The 26,285-nt window shown below is 46.3% G+C and overlaps 1 protein-coding gene across 1 annotated transcript; it reads right to left on the reverse strand.

Annotated features, from left to right (window-relative positions):
* Window positions 1–1,425: 1,425 nt before the first annotated feature.
* PRKAG1 (protein kinase AMP-activated non-catalytic subunit gamma 1) lies at window positions 1,426–25,786 on the reverse strand. Its single transcript, XM_077328515.1, has 12 exons — window positions 25,640–25,786; window positions 16,023–16,071; window positions 14,438–14,550; window positions 13,649–13,730; window positions 13,146–13,204; window positions 12,196–12,241; window positions 11,951–12,005; window positions 10,445–10,571; window positions 9,058–9,223; window positions 7,354–7,391; window positions 6,386–6,532; window positions 1,426–2,809 (listed from the first exon to the last, which is right to left on the reverse strand). Exons 1-12 carry the CDS (start codon window positions 25,646–25,648, stop codon window positions 2,705–2,707), a joined length of 996 nt encoding a protein of 331 aa, XP_077184630.1. The 5' UTR covers window positions 25,649–25,786; the 3' UTR covers window positions 1,426–2,704.
* Between the last annotated feature and the right edge of the window lie 499 nt (window positions 25,787–26,285).

A 26,285-nucleotide genomic window follows, 5' to 3' on the forward strand; every position in this document is an offset into this window, starting at 1 on the left:
TATATCGTACACACAACTTCAAGATGCATTCAAATCTTTGTATTTCTTTTTATAGATCTAGGTTACTAGATATAAAAGTTAGGGGGTACAAAGGAACTAGGGGGGAGAAACGGGGGGAGAGAGAACTGACAGGCAGAAATGAGGGATACCTGCCCCATGTGTCGTCACTTGAGAACCGATGAGCCCCGGAACAGAATTGGACTCCCAGGGCAGTTGCCCTCAGAACACAAGCGCTAGGGTAACCCATCAGAGTCCACCGCCTTCCCACAGCCAGAAATAAAATGCAAGCCTCCATGTGACTCATCCCCATGCCCAGCAAAGCCACCCAGGGCTCCGACTCCAGACCCCAGCTCCTGGCTCTAACCAAACCACCCACCAGCGGCCCTAAAAACCACAGAAACCCTCATTGGACACCACACTCATCCCCTTCCACTCCCTGTTTGGGCTCCCACTGCTGAGCCAGCCAGTCCCGGGCAGCTGGCCTGGCTCCTCTGTGGTCCACTTCAGCTCGGGGATGGTCCTCGCCACCCATGGCTCCAGCGAGGTGCCCGGGGGATTCCTGCCTTTTCAAAAAGCCACAGGCAGAACAAACAGGGATTTGGTGTCTGGGCGGTGGGGCTGGCTCAGCACATTCCTAGCCCTGAGAGCCCTGAGGCCGTGGAAGAGAAGTGACCGGGACACAGAGGCACACAGAGAACTGCTTACAGGGATGAGAACGGGATTCACCATCTTTGCTGGAGAGGAGATCTGGAAGGCACATAGGTATACTCATGGCGGAAGACCCTTGGAGCTGACAGGTCCTCCCTTAAGGACCACGCACAGTCAAGATGTTTTAATTGGCTGCTGGGTTCACTGCATAGCATTCCCTAGCCCAGGGATAGTCAACCTGTGGTCCTCCAGATGTTCATGGACTACAATTCCCGTGAGCCCCTGCCAGCAAACGCTGGCAGAGGCTCACGGGAATTGTAGTCCATGAACATCTGGAGGACCACAGGTTGACTACCCCTGCCCTAGCCTACAGGACACACATTAAGGTTACCACCATGATTTTTAGGTCCTTCAAAAACACATAGAACAGATCCTGAGAACACATTTTGGACCAAAATGGTTGGTTGTTAGTATGCCCTTTTAATGGGGTTTTTAGTGGGTTTTAATGAAGACTTTGTGACCTGCCATGAGCCATTGAATGGAAGTGGTGGGATATAAATTACATAAATAAATACAAGGCTGATTGTGTAGCACTTCCTATCCGAGGAACCCTTTCTGCACTCAGCATTGCATGAGAGGACGTGCCAACTAATTTCCCTGGCTCAAATTCAAGCACAATGCATCTCCCCTGCCCAACCCCTCCCCCAGGGCCATCAACTTCCGTGACTCTTCTCTTCCACATTACTCGCCGAGTTTTTGAAACACCACAAGTTGAAGTGTGATATACAGATTTTTAATAAGTACAGAATCTCAGTAAAACAAAGTAGCAAGTGGGTGGGTGGGTGGGTGCACCCCAGGACTGTTTCCTGCATAAACTTGAAATAATTTTTAAAAAAATTCTCCCAGATCCCAGGAGATCACCTTGCCTAGGAAGGCCAAAAAGCAGAACATTACCGGTGGAGCATCAGAGAGGAAACGTGGCTTTATAAAAAAATACATGCTTTATACCTTTGTTTGAAGAAAGGTTTATAGGAATGTGTAAAAAAAGTAGGGCTCGTGAGAGAACCACTTTTGCACAGTCAAGATCAAAAGGGGCAGTGGTGGTATTACAATTCTGTCTCTTCGACAGCAGACACAGAACAGCTAATTTTTGCCCTAAGTGAGGCAGGAGAGTAAAATGTTCATGGCTAAGCACATAGATTCCTCTATCGGGGCATGGAGGCGGGGCTGGCTCTGATCCTCCCTCCAGTTAGACGGACATAATCAAAGATGGAGTAATCAAAACCTAGGAGAGACGGGCTTAACGAGACTCCCAGACAACAGGAATTTGAAAGCTCTGTGATGCCAGCTCAAATATCCAACACTGCCCAGTATGAGGATTCTCAGCTTCTGAGGATCATTAAGAGCCTATGACACCTGTCCTAGCCTTGGTACTGGGGAGAGGAGAGCAGGTGATGTGCACAAGAGGCTTCGTGCCTTATTGACTGACTGCAGCTTGTTGATTGTTGAAGTTACAAGTTACACTGGACAGGGATTTCTCTCTCTCTCACACACACACTCATACACACATGGCATACAGAGGTCAGGTGCCCAAGAACAGCCAAGAGTTTCTTTAAAAAAAAAAAAAGTTGTGCTATTGATCAGATATCTCCATCTCCAGAACTCGCCCTGTGGCTTTTTTAATTTTGATGTGGCCCCCTGCACTTACTGCATGCTTCACATTTTGCCAGGAAGCCTACCCCAGCTTCCTCCCATGCGAGCGTGGAAGATACCAGCACGCTGAGGCCGGACTCCAACAGCCCAACCACTGCACCTAACTCCAAGATCCAACAGGCCCCAAGAATCCCGTGCAACCACACTGAGTAAGGAGACACACAGGCCCTGATCTGGTGGGAAACACCAAGCAAACCAGGCCCCATGGTGTTAGCTTGCAGCTGGGTTACACAGCCTTCCCATTCTGTCACTGCAAGCCAAAAAGGGTGATGCAAAAAGGTTGATGGTTCTGCTCATCAGGCCTGAGGGGGAGGGGGAGGGGGGAGCTCTGAGCTTCATGCAGTCAAGGCTTCTGACCACCGGGCAGGACCAGGGCCTGTAGAATGTCCGAGAGGGACACGATACCCTTCACCACATTGTTCTCATCCACCACCACCAGCCGATGAACCTGTGGGTATCAGAGACAGTATGAATTTACAGTTTTATTTTCACTCAGGATGGATGGAATAATCATAATGTATACAATTCCTATATTCCTGAATAAGGCTTTAATATCTGAAAACGTGCAATCTGTGTATTCCCATCTATGGGGATACAAAGTGGTTCAGCCTCAGTAAGTCTAGAAAGCAGGGCTTACATTAGCCAACAAATCCCTCTTTTGCATGGGAAAACACAGGGATTGAAGACTGTTCACAAAGCACTTTATTTCACTCACACTCTGCATCTTAGTAACACATTATAGGCGCATTAACAGTGCTATTTAACTTCTTGAGTAACTGGACATGCGTCACTAGGCTCTGGACTTACCTCAAACAGGTAGAAGAACACCCACCAGGAAGTCACCCTGATAAAGCCTTGTTGTGGGCCACCACCACCCCCTCCAAATCCACCCACCTGCAGAAGTGGACTGAGATAACCCGAGACCAGCATCATGATTGTGCCAAAGATCCACACTTCTTGAGGGGCAAGGAACAGCCAGGGAGCGAAAACTACCCAGCTGGATGCAGATCCCTCCCCCATGAATGCTTCCACACAAGCCAAGCCTGAGGGAGAGGCAGAGCAGCTGGCCAGGGGAAGAAGAGGCAAGCTGGAAGAGCTCAGGGCTGCCACTCACACAGCAGCCGGGATCAGCTGGGAAAAGAGGGTAAGTAGGGCAATCAACAAAGGGATGATGGAGAGGACAACCAGGCTACAGGTGACTGGGAAGGAGGTTGGGACTGCAGGGGAGGCTGGCTATAAAAAAGGGCTTTACAGACCAGACTGCAGAAGAGAAAACAGAAAGCAAGGTAGAGACCTGGGATGGGAGGAGGATGTTATTAACTACCCCCTCCCATCTGAGTTATGACAAAGAGGCCTCAAGACAGAAGCATAATGGCAGATGGTGCAGACTGAGACAATGGACAGTCTGGACAATTTGGTAGAGAATGTGGGCACACGAATGCTAGTAATAAGCCGTCTCACTTAACACCTCCGGCAGGGTGGAGGAGTGGCTGGAATTTGCTACACCCTCCATAGCTAACATTGTCACCAAAGTTTGAAGAACCAAGTGAGTCAGCAGCCATAGAAGAAACTCCAGCTATGTCAGAGATGGGGGAGGTGATGCCATGGATCTGGCCCGCTTCGGCCAACAGATGGCCAAACATCAACCTCAACTGCTTTGCAAAATCATGCAACAACAGCAGGGCACTCAAGCCTCCATGATCAGAGATTTCCAACAGACAGTGGAGGCCGTGAGTGAAGTAGGACAACAGGTTTGGCTGCCCTTAACTAATCTCAGCCCAGACAATGAGATGAAGCCTTTCCTCAATATATTTGAGAGAACAGCTCAGTGGTCTAAGAACCAGTGATTCTTCATTTTAGAGCCAAACTCATCTGGATAAGTCCAAGCTGCTTTAGGGGCCTTGGGAAAAAGAGAGGCTTCTGACTGCGATAAATTATAAGAAGCCATTTTGGACTGGCATGAAATCACTCCAGATCCCAATTGTCAGAAATTCTGAGCCTCGTGATACCAGCTTGCCTGCAGACCCCGTGCATCAATGGCACAATTAAAGGATGCTGCCCCCCAGTGGCTCCAGCCCACAACTGACAAAGAATGATGGATTGTGAATCAGATTATATTGGAGCAGCTGTTGCAAATACTCCCACCCTACATATCCTATTGGGAGACTGGGAAGGAGGTTGGAAGGACTACAGGGGAGGCTGGATATAAAAGAGGGCTTGACAAGCCAGACGTGGAAAAAGCAAGGTAGAGGCCTGGACAGGAGGAGGAGGATTAAGGGTGTTGCACACACACCTTTATCTGAAGCGTGGTAAAAAGCCCTCGAGGGAGAATTGTGACAGCAGAAGGTGCCAACTGAGAGAAGAGTGAGTGCACTTACCGTTTTTCAAAGTTTAGGCATACCTCAGATTAGCAAACCAGACAATAATGGCAGACCTAGCAGCACTCAAGTATTTTTCAATACTTGGTTGTTACTTACTAGTAAGCACAGCCTGTATTCCATACATGCAAATGCCTTCCTGGTTGTCATGGCTAACCCATCCCCCCACCCCAGGGGTAGTCAAACTGCGGCCCTCCAGATGTCCATGGACTACAATTCCCAGGAGCCCCCTGCCAGCGAATGCTGGCAGGTTGCTCCTGGGAATTGTAGTCCATGGACATCTGGAGGGCCGCAGTTTGACTACCCCTGTCCCACCTCTTTCCTATGCCAGCATGGTTAAAGTGCCCGGCTTGACTTGCTCTCTGCTCATGTGCTGGCTGCTGTTTGGAAGGGAAACATATCCCAGTGAGTTAGGGAAGACCAAAAAGTGCCCCAATTTCAAACACCTAATAATCAGCTGCTTTTCAGCTTTAATATCCGCCTGGCAGAAACTGAACTGTGGTACTTATGACTGTCCCCCTCTAAGGCCCTCAAAGTAGCTGTTTTATTGCAATAGAAATTCAAGAACAGACTAGAAAGGGAGATTGCAGGAATGCAAGTTATTACAATACTCAAAACAATGGCAAAGCCTGGTCTCAACAAGGACATAGGTTTTTCCCCCTCAATATGCATGCTAACTTCATTCAACTCTTATATCCACATTACTTATAATCCCCTCTTCTTTTTATTTTATTTGGGACAATATGACTAATATGTAATGTATTTTTGAATTTAACTCTCTGGTCACTTGCAGGGATGCTTCTATATTTGGGTGAAGATGGATGAGGCCAGTAACTAGCCTCTTTTAATTAGTGTCTGCCATTAATTACTAACATGGACAGTTATTTCTCCAAAGTTTTTGTGTACAACTGAACTCAAAAGGACTAATTAGCTGTTTTAGCAAAGAATTATCATAGAGCACAATATGGCTTAATATGGATATTATTACATGGTTTACTAATTTGCCACAATTTACGTTTGCCTTATACGCTTATACGTTTGCCTTATACGCTTGTTCCATTTAGTCTGAGGAAGAGTGCATGCACTCGAAAGCTCACTCCTTGAATAAATCTTTGTTGGGTCTTAAAAGTGCTATTGGATTCAATTTTTGTTGTGCTACGTCAGACCAACATGGCTACCCACTTGAACCCCTCTACTAAGAAGAAGAAGAAGAGTTGGTTCTTATATGCCGCTTTTCTCTACCCGAAGGAGGCTCAAAGCGGCTTACAGTCGCCTTCCCTTTCCTCTTCCCACAACAGAGACCCTGTGAGGTGGGTGAGGCTGAGAGAGCCCTGATATCACTGCTCGGTCAGAACAATTTTATCAGTGCCATGGCGAGCCCAAGGTCACCCAGCTTGCTGCATGTGGGGGAGTACAGAATCGAACCCGGCATGCCAGAGGTCCGCACTCCTAACCACTACACCAAACTGGCTCTCTTATCAAGAGGTATTGATGGTAGGAATATCCCATCAATCGATGTGCTGTCCCACCAAGATGTATCATCTGTACCCTCTTCTAGAACTCATTCCCCTTACCCCCATCTGAGCCCTGCAGTCCCTACCTCCCCCTCACTGAACCAAGAAGCAGCCAGGCAGGAGGGGATTTACCTCTGCCTCCACCAGTCGGTTGATGATCGCCTCCAGAGTCTCATGCTTGTAACACTTGAGGACACCCTCAAAGTAGTGGGAGCGATGCTGCAGTGCCTTGGTCACTGTCACATCCAGGTTGTTGTAAGTCTTCTCAGCAGCTAGATTCTAACAAGAGGGAGATGAGAAAGAGGGAACATATGGTGGCATTACCAGCCTTTGTTGACCCTAACTCTCTTCTCCCCCTTTGGGACACCCCCAAGCTGAAATCAGGGGAACTTGTCTCTGCCCAGCAGTATGTTTGAATCTACCAGGACTGCTTACATTCCTAAGCTGTTCATTGCACCTTACAAAATACACTTGGGAGAAAACATGGGCATTTAAACTGAGTACCCTGGCAGAGAACTGGGCCATCATTACACCAGCTCTCTCCAGAGAAGACACAGTGCAGCAGCAGGGCAAAGTCATGTCCTGGAACAAATCCCTGCAGGCGACTCAAGTGAGTGAGCCAAGCCATGTGCCATAGAGGAAAAGGGCAAGCCCAGACGTAGGGTGGATTGAACAGCATCTCCTCTCAATCTTGCCCAACTCCCTTGTTTTCTTAAATCATGTGGATTTTGTCCATTTAGATCTTGCAGTCTTCAGCATTACCTGCCAAGGTAGTCATACGAGACTCCTTTTTATTTCAGCTGGATCTAGCCCAGTTAAATTAGCATGGTCTCAGAAAAATGTTGTCCACAGGGAGCAAAACTCCATCCCGCAAGGAAACCTGTATTGGGCTTCAGGCCCAGCCACACCACCCAGCACTTGATCTCTAGCTGGGAGTAACATGGGAGCCACAGAGATCAAGTCCATAACTGGTCAAAGCCAAGAGATATGATAAAAATGCAAATCAAACAAAATCTACTTTAATAACTAACAAGGCAATTACTGAAGACAGGCACCCCCTATGTGAAATCCCCCCTCCCCCATGAGACCTGGATACTCACAATGACATCAAACTTGGAGTAAATGTCTACAACCCGACCTGAAAGAAACAGACAAGCACAGCTTGTGAAAAATGGAAGTGAATTTGAAAAGGAGGCAGCAAGTGGGGACAACTCCCCCCCCAGCCAGAAGGCAAGGCAGAACAATCAACACCCCCCCCCAGCCACACAGTTCAGAGTGTAGCACAAAATGATGCTTACATGATGAACAGTTTTAAAGGTTTCACATAATCATGGAAGGCAAAAAGCAACACAAAAAAACTAGAGTCGTGAACCAATCTTGGCAAGGCAAAGAAGAGAAGCAGAAAAGGGATTCTGTTCTGATCCCAAATATGACAGCCCGATCCCAAGAATGCCCACTATTTAACTCATTTATGCTCCATGTCTCTGTCCCAGCCAGGCAGATGCGATGACAAACAATCAACAATAATTTAAATTTCATCTAACAAATTCCTAGAAGGTAGCAGCTTAAAAATAATTGATGTGGTATACTAAAAACTGAGTATTAGATGAAAGCACTTTGTATTTCAAAAAGAATCATAGAACCATAGAATAATGGAGTTGGAAGGGACCTCATGGGTCATCTAGTCCAACCCCCTGCACTGTGCAAGACACTCACAACCCTATTGCTCATCCACTGTAACCTGCCACCCCTTTGCTTTCACAGAATCAGTCTCTCCATCAGATGGCTATCTAGCCTCTGTTTAAAAGTTTCCAAAGATGGAAACCCACCACCTCCCGAGGAAGCCTGTTCCACTGAAATACAACTGCATGAACCATCTAATCCCTAAGGGGCTGAAGGAAGGTTTAATCAGTCTCCTGGAGGTCAGAAGGGAAGAAGCCACATGCACTGTTAAACCACGAAGCAACAAGAAGAAGAGTTGGTTCTTATACCCTGCTTTTCATGACCCAAGGGAGTCTCAAAGCGGCTTACAATTGCTTTCCCTTCCTCTACCTAAAACAAAAATCCTGTGAGGTAGGTGGAGATGAGAGAGCTATGAAAGAACTGTTCTGCAAGAACAGTTCTGGCACAACTGTGACTAGCCCAAGGTAACCCAGCCAGCTGAATGTGCAGGAATGGGGAATCAACTCCAGTGCTCCAGATTAGAGGCCACCGTTCTTAACCACTGCCGAAAAGGCCTAAGTGGAAGCCAGTCTCATCTCAGAAAAAAGAGACCCTTAAGGAATGGTTTTATTGCAGATGGAGGGACATGAGTATAGCAGTCCCAGCAATTACAGAGGAAGGGAAATCATGTACAGGGAAAGCATGAAAAAGTGCTATGAAGTCACAGCTAACATATGGCAACCCAGTACAGTTTTCAAGGCCAGAGATGTTCAAAGGTGGTTTGCCCTTGCCTACTTCTGCATTGCAACCCTGGATTTCCTTGGCAGTTTCCCATCCAATACTAGCCAGGATCAGCCCTGCTTAGCTTCCAATACCTGGAAAGATCAGGCTAGCCAGGTCATTCCTGGCCCTACCAGGCCACAAATGAGGAAATATAATGGAAAATGTCAGGTTTGGCTCTATTTTGAATGCAGTGAGACTCTTTGCTCCTGTTAATATTCCACAACTTCTGGCCCAGGGATTCCAGAAAAGAAATAATGATCTTGAAAAACACAAAAGCATTAAGCCTGAAGTTCTCAGATAAGCACCTATGTTTACTGCACTCCCCTTTTATACTCCCCCACCCCACCCCGGCCTCTCACCTGAGTCATCCACAACAGGCAGGGCAGAGACCCTGTGTTGTACGAAGATGCCCAGGGCAACATAAATAGGGGTGTTAGTCTGGACCATCGCAATGTTTTCGTAGGTGCCAATCTTCAGCTCCTCCAGGCTTTTAGACATGAACTCTGGTTGGGGGAACTCAGCAATCTGTAGTAAAACAAGAGGACATTTCTTAGTGCAGTTTAGCATTCTGCAAGGGGAAAAGGAGAAAATGTGCAACTCTTATAAACTGTTGGCATGTGAGATGCTGCATTTTACTTGACCATCCTGCCAGGTTCCATGAGATTAATGCCAGCTGGGTTTGTCAGTTTAGTTTCTCTGTTTTGTCTACATTCTCATTAGAATCTACTAAGATTGATCCATTTTTGTATATGGGTACTGTGGTCAAATGATAGCCCACTATACCATTCTCATGGTCCTCTAAAATCATAATTAAAAAGCCCTTCAGAAAAAAGTCCAGGGTTCATTAGGGGACAGGCAAAAACATAATCTTTACATGGGGCAGGCTGATTGTCACCAAAGGGTGCATCCAATAACTTAGCAGGTTCTGCTGATAAGGGGAGCTACAATAGCAGTGGGTAAGATGTACAGGATCCTGGTTGTGGTCATTCACCTCCAAGAGTCTAGAGCGCAATTGTTTGGGCCCACTCATAATAGATTTTCTTCTCCACTTGTGGGAGAACCCTGAAAGAGTTAACTGAATTTGTCATCAATTCTAGTCTGCTTAGGGTTCCAGATGGACAGACTCAGTCCATTCTCTTGGTTGCTTATGTGCTTCCGTGGCTCCTTCCTCCAGTAAAAAATAAAAGTCCATGTCAGTGCAAGGTTAACTAACACAGGCAAATCATTTTACTGTTGCTATCATTTTACTATCATTCAAGAAATTAATTTTCAAAGATAGCAAATTTCAGGCACTCTCAAGATCCTTACAAGAAATTTCGGCCATGCTCCAAAACCCCTCTACACTCCACTGGCTTCTAATCATGAGAGCCAGTTTTGATTCCCCGCTCCTCCCCGACATGCAGCCAGCTGGGTGATCTTGGGCTCGCCACAGCACTGATAAAGCTGTTCTGACCGAGCAGGAATATCAGGGCTCTCTCAGCCTCACCCACCTCACAGGGTGTCTGTTGTGGGGAGAGGAAAGGGAAGGCGATTGTAAGCCACTTTGAGACTCCTTCTGGTAGAGAAAAGTGGCATATAAGAACCAACTCTTCTTCTTCTCCAGCAGTGCTTCACGCCCCCAAAACCAATAGACCTAACTGAATACATACAAGTGTCCCAACTTCATTCCTCAGCATGGGACCAGTGGAAGAGCACAGCACAGTACAAAGTATCTCTACTACATGTCACCTCACTCTGAGCACTCACAAAGAGCTTGAGGAACTTGAGGATACGCTTGTGAGTCAGGATATACAGTGTGTTTCCCGAGTCAGGGTCGATGACTGGCAGACGGTGAATCTTGTTCCGAATCAGTGAAGTGACGGCATCAAACAGGCTGGAAGTCACAAGAGGGATGGGAGCAGGGGGAATATATCACATCTGTGAAGCAAGGAGGACACATGGATGCTTGGATATTCTCTCTCTAGCTCCACAAGATGTTCTTTCTAAAGGCTACAGGGAGGAAGAAGAGCAGCTCAGATGTTCAGAAGAGATCCAGTGAACTATGATGTTGGGGGATCAATAATTTCTGGGTTTGGGTCCCTTTATGCCTCCAGTCTATGCCAACCACTCAAGAATAGGCAAGGGAAGCGGTAGAAAAAAATGCCCATTATTTTGTAATCCATCCCATGAAAGCTTCCTTCATGGCTGAGAAAGTCTGCAGGGTACTACTATGATTCTAACTGGTCCTAAATAAACAACAAGGAAGTCAGGTCCTCTTTCATGGGTTAGGTTTAGAGTGGCTCACTTTTGTATTCTCAAGAGCCCCTTAATTCTCCAAACAGTAGCATCAGATAGCAGCAATACTTCGCCGCACAAATGAATCTCTTTATGGATCCCAGGATCTGCAATCAACTGGCAGTAAAAGTTTCTCATTTATGGAATGTGTGAGCTCAGACATAGCTGAGACTTTACATACCAAATCTAAGAAAGAGAGAGGCAACATATGATATACTGAATATCTATCAAGGTAAGCTCTGTCTACTTTGACTAGCAATAGCTTTGCAGGGCCTCTGAAAGAGATCTTCACATGCTACCTGATGCTTATAATCGAAAATACTGGAATTCCACCTGGGACCACCTGCATGCAAAGCACTACCACTGAGCCATGATCTCTCCCCATGAAGGGGGAATTCAATTTACAACTTGAAAACCTCTCCTTTCCCCCTTGTTATTGAAACAAGGATGAGGGAGAAAAGAGTAGTGGCAAACATTTTAATGTACCCTGACTGAAACTTGGCAAGGCTACCAGGAGTCAGGTAAAAACTGCTTTGGAGTCAGTGGGCCCACCTTGGTCTAGGACTAGTCACTCTCTCTCTCTGTTCCCCATCTGTGAAGGAGGTGTAGTGGTGACCACCATTTCAGATGGCTGTTGGAAAGGCAACTATAATCAAGAACAGAGAAGACTCCCATAGACTAAAGACTAAAGATTAAAGACTAAAATTATTTATTCCAGCAGAAGCTGTTGTGAGCTGACTCAAAAAATGTTCCACTGTCTGAGAACTTTCCCTAGAAACTGCCCAGTTACCTCCAAGCCTCTCCCATAATTATGAGGCCCAGAAATCTGGGGGAGGGGGAGGAAAACCAACGAACAACTTAATAAAATACTCTGTACTCGTCTAGTGGTGGCTTTGGCAGGGAGGACTGAGGCATGTGCCAGGTGGGAAGAAAGGCAGAAAGGAAAAGTAGCCAACATGCCTTGGCAGAATCACTTACCTAGCACTGGGTGAAATGCAGACCAGTGGCTTAAAAGAGTCCTGCAGATAGACTTCTGCATGGGACAGAAAAAGTCAGTTAGCCAGCTGCACCTCTATCTAGAGAAGGGAAGGGAGAAAGAGAACCTGCAGCCAGTGATGCTAGAGCTGGGCGTGTCATTTGAGCAGAAATTTTCTCCACCCACAGCGCTGCCCGCTCATCCAGAATTAGCTGCTGTTCTGTTGGTGCACCACAATCATCCTTACCTCGCCAAGTTTCAATCTTGTGTTCCTCCAGCTCATAGATTTGCACCTGGATGTATTTTGGAAAGACAATGAGACAGAAACCATCTTGTCACACATCCACTGCTATTACTGTAGGAAGATCCAGCCTGGATGATTCATGGTGCAATATCAGAAACATCATCCAGTTGGTTGAAGCCTTGTATCTCAAAGTGTGAAATTAGCCTCTGCAAGACTGACCATTAAAATCGGCCTCCCTAATGTAAGGCAGGTGGTAAACAGAGACACGACTTTTTCAGTGGGGGCACCTTACCTGTCAAGGGCCCTTCTCTTTGAGGCTCTCCTGGCACCTACACTGTTCTCTTTTAGGCACCAGGCCAAAACATTTAATTTTATCCAGACTTTTAATTAAGAAGTTCTTATCTTTTTTGTGATTATCTTATCTGCTTCTGGTCCAAGGCGTGATTTATGAATATTTCCATGCTTTTTTAACATCCCTGACTTGTTTTTAAAATACTTTGCTTTGTATTTAATCATCAAACTAAAACAATAATTTTATAGTACTGTCTTTTTAGAAACTGGCATCAAACAGAACCCTGTAGAGGCAGAATAAAAATCTGAAGGAAAAACATAGTTGGTAGGTTGGAAAGGGAGACAAAAAGCTTCTTTTTCCAGTGTTTCTCTGGATTGGTCCAGTTGGTCATGTGCTCATCCAAAAATAGTGTCTTAACATCTGGCCTTTTTAAACTGGAACACAAGGTGTTAGTGTGAAGAATTTCTTAAATTACTCGAAGATCTATTTTCTTTTTGTGTTTTTGTGTATTTAGGTAGAGTATTCTTACATTTTTCTCTGCAACAACAGCGTCTAGAAACAACTCAGAAATCTCCAAGATCCCACAGTGCCTTGGCAACCATAATATAACTAAGCCACAGAAATTGGAAACTCATAAGCACAAAGCTTAGTGTGATCTTACCATGGCTGACTTGTAATAGCGATGCAGGATGTTGATGAAGTCTGTGATTGTCAGCATTCCTACAGGGAAAAGAAGGGGTGGGGCAGAAGTCAGCTCCAACCTGTAGGCCAACCATTCTCCACTTTTTTACTGTTCAAGAAACCCTGAAAACATTCTTCAGCCTTCAAGAAACCCCAGAAGAGGTGCAACTGTGCAGAATATGGTTGGGAAGCATAGCTGTGAACAGGCCCACCCAAGGCCCCTCCACTTCCTACCTCCTCTAGGCCCATCACTGGCCGTTGGGGGGGGGGGGCTGGTCAGCATGCCCATATATGGTGATATCAACCGATAAATGTTTCACACATTTAAAAAATATATTAAAAATTATTAATTCCCACTCATTCAGGAAACCCTTCCAGGGCCCTCAAGAAACCCGAAACCCTGGTTGAGAAAGCCTGCTGTAGGGAGTTGGTTGAGAGGTGACAAGACTTCTCTCGCCTCTCCTCCTGAGCTCAGACACTCACCCACAAAGCTTTGCTTTTTGCTGTCCCAGAGTGGAGCGGCCCGCACACCATTAGTCACCAATGCAAAGAAAGCTTTCTTCACCTACAAGCCAGAAAAAGCAACAGAGAATATAAGGGGGCTGGGATGCTACACAAGCGGCTACTTCAGTTTTAGAAACCTTTCCAACTCCTGCTCCTAATGAGAGAGGAATTACAGGAGGAGCACGAGCGTGGACTCTCTCTCTCTCTCTAAAGAATGAGCCCAGGGTGTAGGTAAACCCTACAGTCCCTTGGATTATACAGGGGCTCTTGGCAGACATAGAAACATTCCTTGAAGGCAGAAAGGCTGGAAGCCATTTCTGTATATAAAGAATGAGTAAAGAAATCGTATGCCATGCAGAATAACCCTCACAGATCTAATCAACTACTTTGTGTCCTTGGCCATGTTTACTTAAAGACATTACCACCTTAACTATCTTGCAGTTCATCACTACTTACATGTTGGACCACCTGTCATATTAAAGGTTAACAAATGTGCATCTGTTACCATGAAAACACACAAGCAGGAACTGTGCCCAATTCTAGATAAGGATACAAGCATGATCACTTCGGCTCATTCATACGCTTTGTTGGTGTGTGTGTCTGGCATACCTACCATAAGTCTTTAGAATCCAGTGAACCATAATGGACTGGAAGTTGTCTACTGGCTCAATCTTGTTCAAACGTTTTGTTGGCTTGGGAGCACAGTCTTGACAAGGTATCCTTTCAGGACTAATAATACCTAATGCATTTTTTGGAGATGCTACCCACCTGCAGCGAAGTATCGAACACAACAAGCTTGGAGCTTGTGGGGATGAGGTCATAGCAGCGATGTGACTTCATGAAGCACGTGTAGATGCCGCTGCTGGAATCCTCATCAGTGGCTGGAAACAGATTAGCAACACATGAACACAGCCTACTGGCACCCACACCAGAGAGCACCAAGGGGCAGGAACCGAGAGAGATAATGGGGTCAGAACCAGAGGAAGAAGTGCCAGCAGAAACTCCTGAGCAACAGCACGCTGAGAGCCATCTGCTTATGGGTCAGTTGGGGAGGCTTTAGTCTCTCTCGCTGTCTCCACAGTCCTGCATTCTTTGTGCAGCATTATTGTAGCATAATATGAAGCAAAAAGATCCATGCCTCAAGGCACTAACAAAACGTTAACAATATTATTGTCAGGGCTACATACATTATGCTTTTTAAAATATATTTGCATATATTACAGGGGGTGGGGGAGAAATCAAACAACCCGGCATATGTAAGCTTAGATGTTCCATAATTTGTTATGTTGCCGCTACTGAGAGGAAGGCTCACACTCCACAGACTTCCGGAGGTTATTCCCATGGGCAGACAGGCCAACTTATTTGTTTTCTAAACCCTGAAGCGGAGATTCCCAGATTATATCTGCACTAGACAGACTTTGGGGAAATTTTCCACATAGCAAAGGAATACCAGTGCAGGGAAAATGGAGGTGTGGGATGGAGAGGCTTTTTATTCCACTGACTCCTTTGCTCAAGGTTGGTCGGTAATCACTTTGCAAGAAGCAATGCTGGCGATGATGACACTGTGCACGTCTATTGGGATTATTTCCCTGGAAGATACCTAATTGCTAGATAGTTGACTGACTAGCTCAGAGAAAGAGAAGCTGAAAGAGACTTGGATCCACAGAAGTGTTTCTGTAGAAGGAAGGAGTCCCACCTGTGGAGAACAATTTTTCTGATTGCCCCTTTTGGTAAAAGCGAGAAATCCCCTTGGGAATACCATTCTTGGAGGACAGGGAACCTCAGGAATTGGATTCTGGGGAGCATTTTTGGCTATAAAAAAAGGAAAAGCCAGAAATCTGTGCTCCATGGGCTGAAATCCTTATGCCTGCAGAAGTCCAAACCAAAGCCTTCCAGCTCCAGCAGGATACAGGATGTACAAGATACAACCAGCTGATGAGGCCCTCAGGAGACCTTCACCTTTAGGAAAGATCCTCCACTGCCCAACGGTACCTTCTACATTGGAGCATTCTCCAGCACCCTTCAAACCCTCATCCCAATCACTGCACAGATGACAGAAACCTAGCAAAGTATGTGATAACTGATGTTTTGCTTGTCTGCAGGAAAACACACTGTAAATTCTACTGATTCACAGTAAGATTCACATGGGAACAGAGTTGTCAGCATCTTCCTTAGCCCAAGGAAATGCCAAGGCTGCAAGAAACCAGCATAATTCCCACAACAGGACAGAGTAAACGATGACCTCCTAAGGGCTAATCTGAAATGCATATCCCCCCCAACTGGGCCCAAATATTCCCTGCTAGGTAACTCCACATGTCATTCTGGTTACCCCATGGCCATCTCTTTCACTCACCTTCTGATAAGGGTAAGCATTTCTCCAACCCAGTCTCTGGAATGGTTCCCTGCAGAGAAGGAGAGAGATAAGATAGATGTGGGTGCTGCAAGCAACAAGCCCTCAGATGTTCCAAGCCGTCTCCTGGAATGAATGGCTACAAGCCCTCTTAGCCAGCTAATGACACTAGTCATACTGTGGGTTTTAATAGATTTGATTAAAATTGCATACATAAGCTTGTGCACACATGTTACAGCAGGCCCCATCTCCTGAAGAGGCATTCCCTGTGGTGTGGAAGAGCAGAGGGAATGCTTCTTCTAAGATGATGACATCTGCCAGTTACTGGTTTCCATAAAGTTCTTTAAAAAGTATTTTAAAAAATTATGTTGCTTGATTAATGGGGTGGAGGCAGCTTTTTAATATAACACTGTGGTATGCACCGTGGGACTAGGACCTGAGAGCCCCAGATTTCACTTCCCACATGGTCATAAAGTCTGCTAGGAGATCTTTGGCCCAGACATGCTCCCAGTCTAACCTACCTTACAAGGAAAGCAGAATGCCCCACCAAGCTGGCTAGAGGAAGGATGGGGTACCCAGACACCTTTTAAATCTATTATCCAGTCAGCCAGCTAAATGAGAATTACATGGAATCAGAATCTCTCTCAGATCTGAAGTTGCAAAGATGTTCTCAGCAGTCAGACTGGGGTGATGTTAAAGGGACATACCTGTTAAAGGGACATACCTCTTCCCTCATACCTGTTACTGCAGCAGGCAGGCAGACACTCAATAACAAGTAAAATGTTGAAAGAAATTTCATCACAGTTAGAATACCAAGAACTCAGAACTAAAAGAAATGTGATGCAAGTGGGCATCCAGTTTCTCAGCTGGCCGGATAACCCAAGGACCAGCAGCATCCCATAATGAAGACACTGCCAGCCTTTGACTCAGGGACACCATATCCAAGCCCTTCCTCAGTCACAGCACTTACTTTTTGACCATTACTCAACCAAATCTACCACACATGGTTGTTCTGAGGATAAAATGGAGAAGATCCACAGACATCTCCCTGAGGACAATAGATCTATCTCTGAAAACCTGAGGAAAACTCACAAGCACCTGCTTCATTTGTGACCAGATCACACCTAAGCAGCCCACAATACACCAGGACGGCTAACTCGGGACAGGCTTCTTGCATTTGCTTCACAGTTTGACTACAGCTTCCCGTTTAGAAGACTGACTTGCTTAAACCTGGGAAATGCTGAGAACAGCACTTCCACAGGCCTCCTCCCAGCTGCTGGAAGGAATTGGTGCCCTCTGACTTCTATCCCCTCTCCCACGAACATTTCATTATGTTCCCACATCAGCCTGTTTTCTTCTTTCAGGGCATGACAAAGCCCAGCTGTCAGTGCTCCCAAGGTAGGAGATGTTTTCCTACTCAAGCTTCTTGCCTACAGAGACTGATAATGTTGAAACAGGGATGGGCCACTGGCCCCATAGCAAGGCAGAAAGGCAGGGTTACCCTAGGGTGTGACTTTAAACCTACACTGATTGCACACTAAACAGCAGTCGACCTAGAGGAAGAAGTCTTGACGACACCACACAAACATACTCTGGGTTACAATCTCTCTATTAGCAATACAAAGGGAACCAGGGAAATCATCAGGATCCATAAGCAGGCTGCCTTACTTGGTTCCATCTCCAAAGTTCCCTCTCTTGGTATGAGCCCCAGTTCTGAATGAACGGGTTTTGAACAAAGAATCACAGGAGATGGATGCAAACAACACTGCTCCATTCATGCCATTTCCCAAATACTGACTGCAAACATATGAAACAAAATGTGTGGGGGGGGGGAGCCTTATTCACTGAAATGGAAGCACCAGATCCATGGCACCATTCCAGTCTCTTAACACAATCATCTCACATTCATCTTGTGGTGGCCACCTGGCAGTCAGGAGATCCAACCACATCTTAAGGTGTGCCATGTGGAAACAGTCTTTACGCTCAGTTTCCCAATCAAAGAAAGTGAGAAATTGTTTCATATAAAAGAGGCAACACTCTGCTATACACTCTTTTGCTTGTAATGCACCAGCTGTGATTAAGTATATGTGCTTCACAACTGGAGAACTGGACAACTTTTACTACTGGTAGACTCCCACTTTGCTATGGAGCCTGTACATGCATAGAGTGAGCAGTTTACGGGTTCTTGCAGCCTCTGAGAAAAGCTGGTTTTCTATACCCTGATTTTTGCTACCCAAAAGAGTCCCAAAGTGGTTAACAAACACTTTCCTATTCTCTCCCCACAAGAGAATGCCTTGAAATATTTATTCATTCATATTTATATACTGCCCTTCCCGAAGGCTCAGGCGGTTTACACAGAACTGAAAACTATACATGGAATGACTATAACATTAATATTATTAACTGACTAGTAATTAAGCCCGCTGCAGCTTAAATGTAGCGGGCGCTAGGGTGGCATTGGATTTGGGGGGGGTGGCAGTGGGCTGTGGGCGAACTGTAGGCCGTGGAGGGGAGGGCGAGACAGTCTCGCGTCGTCCGGGGGCTCCTATGGGCGTTTTGCCGGTGCGGGCTGTACCTGCAGCATGCGAGGCAGTGGAGCGTGGTCGTGGTCCTCAGATCGTCGAAGGGGCGGCGTGCTTGGCGGGGGAGGCGGTGGCTGGGCCGTCAGGGCAGCCGGCACCATTGGGGGCAGGCGCGGCGTTGGAGGTGCAGTGGTGGGCGGGAGCAGCAGTTGAAGGCGTCCCGGGGTGGCGGCGAGCTGTGAGTGGCGGGCGAAGGCTGGCGCAGCTGCCGGAGGGGCCAGTGGCACGTTCTTGCGGCGGCGGAGGTCTCATGGGGCGCTGGGTGCCCTGGGCGGCGTTCTCGCGGCGGCGGCCTGACGCGGCGAGAGGTGCTTCGCGCCTCTCGCCGCATCAGGCAGCCCCCGGCAGCCGCGCTCTGCGCGACTGCCAGGGGCTCCCTCGGGCGGCGGCCTGACACGGCGAGAGGCGCTTTGCGCCTCTCACCGCATCAGGCCGGGAGCAACTGTGAGCCGGGGCTGGGAATCGGAGGGACCAATCGGCAGGCGCTTTGCAATTGGTCCCTCCGATTGTCTGTCGTGAGGAAGGGTCCAATCCGGACCCTTCCTCATCACGGACAAATCCCACCTCGGCAGCCCTTAACGATTTATTTAGTCCGTGGCGCCACGGGCGGTTTAAAGATAACACGGTAACATTAAACAATAGTAATACAAACAGGTCCAGGAGTCTTGGTGGATTTCTAGGGGGGAGGGGCTGAAAGAGCTCTAAGAGAACTGTTTTCCCAGATCAAGTCTAACAAGGCTGAGACTAGTCCAAGGTCACTCTGCTGGCTGCATGCTTTTTGTTCCAGCACAAACGGGTTTCTAAAGAAAACATTCACCACATTAGGACAAACATATGCATTCTTTCACTGGCCCCACTGCTACGTTAGCATCATCCCAGAGACCCATGCAGTGGGGCCAGTGAAAGAATGCATATGTTTTTAATAATGTGCCTTATTGCACTACCACCATGGCACAAATGTTACCTCTGGTTGTTCTCAGCCTGCAAAGTGTCCAGGAATGGCTAAGCTATTACTTCTGCTGTAGCTACACAGCAATTTGCATGCTATGCAAAGCAGGAGCGTTTCAGGACAAATAAAATAAGAATGGGGTGTAGAAAAGAAAAGGTCATGGGCTCAGCTGTAATGAACCTGTTTATGTGCAGCACAAAGCAAAGGTATCAGAGAGAAGGTATAAAAATAGCAGGCTGTAATTTAAAGAAAAGGTGTCGAGTGCCAGTTAGAGATGGCATATGCCAGAGAAATCCAGCTTTCCAAATATCCCTTAAAGATGCTCAAACATAGCAGAATGATAACTTTTGCATGGTACTTGCAAATTGAGCTGAGGTCACAGATTGGACCAGCAAACAAATAGATCAGACGGACAGACAGCATCCAGGGGAAGCTTACAAATGCTTTCTCTTTCCGAACATGTGCCTAAGTGCACAGAGGTACACACACGCATCAAGGCAGAGTGCATGCTGCCAACCAGCATTATTCAGACTACAAGAGGCAAAGCTCATTGCACCCAGGAATACAACAGGCGCTAGCACAGACACCTGCACTGTGACGGCCCTGGGTTCTGCCCTGCCCCCCCTACTGCTTGATCTTGAGATCCAGTGTGGTGAAGTGGTTAAAGAGCTGGAGACTCTAATCTCAAGAGCTGGGCTTGATTCCTGACTCCTCTTCCATATGCGGTCAGTTGGGTTGCCAACTTCCAAAGCATTCCTCCCTACTCAAGATTGCAAATTGCAAAACTCACATTACTTACTCATGAGTAAACATTCCCAGGGTAGAGCCTTTTCCTGGCTGCCCTTGGTCCCAGAGGGCCAGCAGGGGCCATTCCTGGGCCTTCCACAGCCCTCCTTACTCAGAGGATCATCTTCCCCCTTTTAATGTTCTTCAATTAATCACGTTGCTTGAGTGCTGTTTTATCTGCGGTTTCATATCCTCTGCTAAATATGTATGATTACCACCAATATATCTAATTCTCAATATGACCAAATCTGTGGATACTTAAATCTGGAGACTGGAGTCATTAACACATTAGACAAACATCAGAAAAGCTCCAGGTGTGAAGAAAAGCCTGAACTTGTTTAAACGATCAGGAGGTTAAAATCCTTCAAAACAACAGAAGCAGCACCTGTACTTTTTGTTGCATCAGCGATGAGGCTCATCTAGCATATTTCCTGGTGCAAATCTGACAAGAGCAAATTCCTAGAGAGTCACTACAATTCAGTGGTTTGAGCGCCAAACGTCTTGTTTGCCAATAGACCAGTACCTAAAACATGAGAGCACTTATGAACACTTCCCAGTTTTCTCTGAAATCTATCTGAGAGCAGGCAGGGGTTCTGAGCTGAGAAGCTTATGTGAAGGCTAGCAGCATCTCAACTGTTTGGCCACAGTGATCCATGCAATGGCCTCCTCTAGACTTCTGTAACTCATTCTACCCTGGCCTAGCCTTGTCCTTGACCCAGAAACTCCAGCTGGTGCAGAACGCAGCTGCTAGAGTCCTCACTGGTTCATCTTGCAGGACCCATATAGAGTCTGTGCTGAGGCAGCTGTACTGGTTACCAGTTATGGCCCAGATCAAGTTCAAAGGTCTTGGTTCTGACCTTCAAGGCCATAAGTAGTCCTGCCTATCTGACTGCTTATCTGTTTAGGCCCCCCATAGGGCCCTGCACTCTGCAGGTACTAATCTACTAGTGGTCTCTCGTCATAGAGAGGTAAGCCTGGCCTCTACCAGGCCAGGGCCATTTTGGTCTTGGCCCTGACCTGGTGGAATTAGCTCCTGGGAGAGCTGAGGGCCCTAACAAAGCTGTCAAAGTTCCAGAGTGACTGTAAAACAGAGCTCTTCCACCAGGTTTTGGCTGAGGCCAGGTTGTTTAAGAGCGTTGTCCCCCCCCCCCCAGACTTTGCTATATCATCAATTGAACCTTGTGTGGATGGTTGTGGAGGGGGCGGAAGGCTTTTTCTCTTTTCTTTCTGCCATCTGAAGGTGTATGGTTTTTAAGAACTGGGGACTTCATGGGATTTTATGGGCTTTTATATAATCCACCTTGAATCCCACCAAGGAAGAAGGCAGACTGTAGAAGTGTAATAAATAAATAAAATAATTAAAATTTTGCTACATAAACAAGCTAGACAGAAACGTTACATAATATTAACAAATTAAGCCTCTATTTCTACCCAAAATCTAAAACCTTGGAATTGTTTTGCTATTCATAGCTACTCAGCTTTATGGCAACAAGAATACTAAACAGGGCTAGAAAAGAGAAGGGTGTAGCTGTTTTGCACTTCACACAGGAAAAAGTTGAAGTTATTTCCTTAGGTGACCAAAGATGCTCACTTTAAAAATGAGGATGATGTTTCACTGTACTACCTTGCAGGGCTTGTGTAAGAACTACTAAGATAACACCCAGGAACGCTTCTGAAAAATGCTACTATAATGAGGTAAGCACACTTGGCAGCAAGTTGCAATTGGTCTGGTTTCAACAGGATATATTCTGTTCTTACTTCATTGATACTTAGATCAAGATGAGTCGTCATGGGGAAGCACATTAGTCTGTCTGTAACAGTAAGAAAATAGTAAGAGGTGGCCATAGGGTCTATAATTGGATTGGCTGTATTTTGAAACTGAATTTTAGATTTTAAAACTGAAATTATATTTAATTATTGTGTATTTCAACTCTGTGGTAAGCTGCCATGAGGAACTTAAAATCTAAACATAAATAAGTAAGAGTCCAGTAGCATCTTAAAGACTAACATAGTTTGTTGGCAGGGTATGTCAGGGGTAGTCAACCAGATGTTCATGGACTACAATTCCCATGAGCCCCTGCCAGCATTTGCTGGCAGGGGCTCATGGGAATTGTAGTCCGCGAACATCTGAAGGACCACAGGTTGACTACCCATGCCTTAGGATATGAGCTTCTGTGAGTCACAAAGCAAGCACTGTCTTATGAAAGCTCATACCCCTGCAACAAATGTTGTTAATCTTTAAGATGCCACTGGCCTCTTGAACATACCTAGCTAGCCAAGTCTTCATTCCCTAAAAGCAGCAAAGCTACCATTCTAAATACTGCAACACGAACATTTTGTTAAACCACCACAGTCTCAGTCAGCCCACAGAATCTGGAACACCTGCGCTACTCTCTTTTTCCAGTTACATACAAATGTGACAGCCCTGAAGGGATTCAGGACAATCAGCAGAAAAGGCTACCCAGCAGAGACGTAACAGGAGAAGATGGGATCCCCTCAGTCAAAGCTCCCTCCCCTAGAAAAGAGGAGAGCTATTACAGCAATAAGCATTAGCTTCCTCAGAACAGCTTTAAGTTGGTCTGAGAGCCCTCTAATAATGCGGATTCCAATCCCTTCCAAACAGAAAGACACTGGAGGTCCCTCAGAAATCATCAGTGACAGACATAAAGATGGAGAGACTCCAGCACAAACAGCTAGCTTGATGCACTGGTTAAGGTATTGGTCTGGGACCTGGAAAACTGTACCTTGAATCTTGATGATTTTGGGTCAAGCACATTCTCTCAGCCTAACCTAACCCTCAGGGTTGTTGTTGGGGGTAAAGGCAGACTGGCATACACAGCTTTGAGTTCCTGGGAGAACTGAATCGAAAAAAATGTTGTAAACAGATAAATACAGTAGTCCCTACTCCTGAGGCCTGTGTTTCAATCCCTGGTCCCTGGTAGATTTGGAATTGGTCACTCTCTCTCAACAATGATCTCATCATGTAAGATAAAAACAGGTAACCGCTCATGCACATTGTTCTGAGCTTTTTGCAGGACTGGAAGGACAAACATACAATAAATAAAAGAACCCTGAAAGAAGCCCATCAAGGGGGATGCTATAGATCCCAACCACATCCCTCCCATCTCCACCAGCTCGGACCTCATGATCAGTTTGCTGGCTTTCAGAAGAGGCCAATGATAGGGACCTTCCTACAACCTGTCCCCTCGCCAGACCACCTTGACATCCAGTATGTCCCTGACTGTTGCTGTTATTCCCTTCAGCTGTTCACAATTACCCATACGTTGTGCTGTTAATTGTTTATATGCTTTCTTGTTCATATCTTTCCAAAAGTTCTATGTACCTTTCCTTTTCCCCACTGGTTTTATGTACACTTCCCTGAGACGTCACAGTGAGGAGCAGTATGGTGGAATGAGCTCCCAGAGGAGCTGCGGGCCCTGCGGGATCTTTCAGGGTTCTGCAGGGCCTGCAAAATGGAGCTCTTCCGCCAGGTCTATGGTTGAGGCCGGGCGGCAAGGAAGACCAGCCCCCCCCCCCATAGGAGTGGCAGTAGCAAAGTCTATCAGTACCCTCTTGCACTTTCCCCTCTAGATGAAGAAGACTTGGGTTCTAAGTTCAGGAAGAGTTTTTTCACCACAGCATTTTAGTTTTATGGAATTGCTTGTACTGCATGCATTTTGGTTTTTATACTGGTTTTAATGGGTTGTATTGGGGTTTTTATCCATATGTCACAACCCACCTTGAGCCTTTGGGGGGGAGGTGGGTAATAAATAAAATAATAATAATTAATGACAAAAGGAAAAGTAATTGCCTTTTTATGCCACTGTATCTACACAGCATCAGGATTATAAAACTGTAAAACATTAATACCCCCTTTATTTCTATCTCATTAGTGATATTCCTAATCTCTACTGGCTATTTTAAACACAGTTACTCATCCACTATTTCAAGAGACTGATCTAAAGTACCCATGTGGCTCAAAGAATGGCTGAGCAATCCTAAGAAGAGTTATGCCCTTCTTTGAAGCAAAGGGCTTAAAGGCGATCACACTCTGTGCATTGAGGAACCCAAAAATCTTCAGATTCAAATATTCTACCATGAACTCATTATGGCCAATTCATCTTTCCACTTGCTCCTTATTTACTTATTACATAATTACTTGTGGGGGTAGAAAAAGAGATGCACCATAGCTACAAAAAACAATTTTAGTCAAAAATAATGCAACATATTCTAGTTCTTGCAATATTGCAGCACACGCAAGGCATCCTTTTAGTACAGCCTCTCAGTTTTGTTTTTATTCCAGCGACAACACATGCTGCATTTCTAAAGACTTTCTACTTAAAACAAAAAACAATTAGTGTCTGAAGGGGATGAATCACAGAAGATTTCAGCTGTTCTGCAATTATAAAAGCCAGATCTTGAAGTGTTTCCTAATCAACAACCACATATCACTTTTTCCTCCCGAGGAGCTCAAGGCAGAGTACATGGTTCTCTTCCTCTCCATGTCATCTTAAAATAACAACCCTGTAATACAGGTTGGGCTGAAAGACAATGGCAGGCCCAAGGTTACCCAGCAAACTTTACGACCAAGAGATTTGAACCCAGATCTCCCCAGTTCCAAACTCTACCTCTTACACCATACCTACTCTCTATTCGCTAGAACAGGGGTAGTCAAACTGTGGCCCTCCAGATATCCATGGACTACAATTCCCATGAGCCCCTGCCAGCAAATGCTGGCAGGGGCTCATGGGAATTGTAGTCTACAGATATCTGGAGAGCCGCAGTTTGACTACCCCTGGGCTAGAATCTTCTCTTCCCCACCCCCTCCCATTGTTTTGGGTACAATACGGTTAACATAAGTGTGCTATTCTCAGAAGCGCCTGTTGACGGAGGAGTCAGCCCCCAGCAGCAGTAACACCTCCTAGCCAGCCACTATAATCTAGACTCAACCCAGTCACCAGCAATCTGCAATTTAAACAAACTACGGAAGCACGCCTGAGTGACCGAACTACCAGTTAGGAAGTTGCCCTCGCCACGAACTCGCTAGGAAGCGTCAGGCGAGCCACTCTCTCTTCGCTTTGGCCGCCCGGCAATCCGGGGGCTGTTGCAAGAACTGCGACGACGAGAAAATGTTTGCAAAGCTTTCTGAACAGTGAAAGCACCACAGGGACGCTGTGAACATGCCCCAAGGGCCCCCTCCCAACATCAAGGCCAGAACAATGGTCCGTTCCAAGAGGGAGAGGAGCAGAGCAAAGGGAAGACGGCAGGAGTCCGGCTTCCCGCTGGGCAGGCACCTTACTTACCGCGTCCATCTCCCCAACGCTGCCCTCCGCACCCAGAGGAGAGGAGAGGAGAGGAGGGGAGGGGAGAGCTACCGTTGTCGCTCCGACATCGTCCGTACTTCCGCCTTGACGCACTTCCGCCAGTAAGAGAAGCGACAGCAGGGAAGGGCTGGCGCTGTATGCAATAGGCTGATATCTCTTTGAGCCTGCGTCGACCCTTCCGGTTACCGACCGAATGTTACTATCGCGGCCGAATAAACAGAGCCGGCTTTTTCCGTGAGTGGATTCTCCTTACAGATTGCACAGTGAGGGTCCACTCATTTCGACAGGAGCAGTGACTTCTAGTCAAGGAGAGTTTATGCTCGAACAAATCCCGTTAGTCTTTCAGGTGTCGCCAGCCTTCCTGGTGATAGCACAAAGGGAGCAGCCTTCTAGAGACAGATGAAGCCTAAGCAACACACCAAAGCAATTCTTACTGCTGATTTCTGTTTTCCCGCTTTTAACTTCTAAAGTTACATTGCAGAGACACCATGTTATGCCATGAAGGAAAGAAACTGTCAGGCACCTTATGGGTCCCAAAGTAAAAATTTAAAAATGCATTATTATTGCACTATTCTTCTGCACTACATAATTCTATGCACAAATGAAAACTGGAAGAGAAGGCTTG

This window comes from Paroedura picta, chromosome 3 (assembly GCF_049243985.1).
Source record: "Paroedura picta isolate Pp20150507F chromosome 3, Ppicta_v3.0, whole genome shotgun sequence".
Classification (NCBI taxonomy): Eukaryota; Metazoa; Chordata; class Lepidosauria; order Squamata; family Gekkonidae; genus Paroedura; species Paroedura picta.

Bases quoted from the DNA above. Each gene is read 5' to 3' on its own strand.
- PRKAG1 (XM_077328515.1), bottom strand. The intron at 13,731-14,437 runs GTGGGTAGCATC...TCTGGCTTGTAG, and splicing joins TGTTCGATACTTCGCTGCAG to GTGAAGAAAGCTTTCTTTGC. The intron at 7,392-9,057 runs GTGAGAGGCCGG...TGTTTCTTTCAG, and splicing joins GCCTGTTGTGGATGACTCAG to GTCGGGTTGTAGACATTTAC.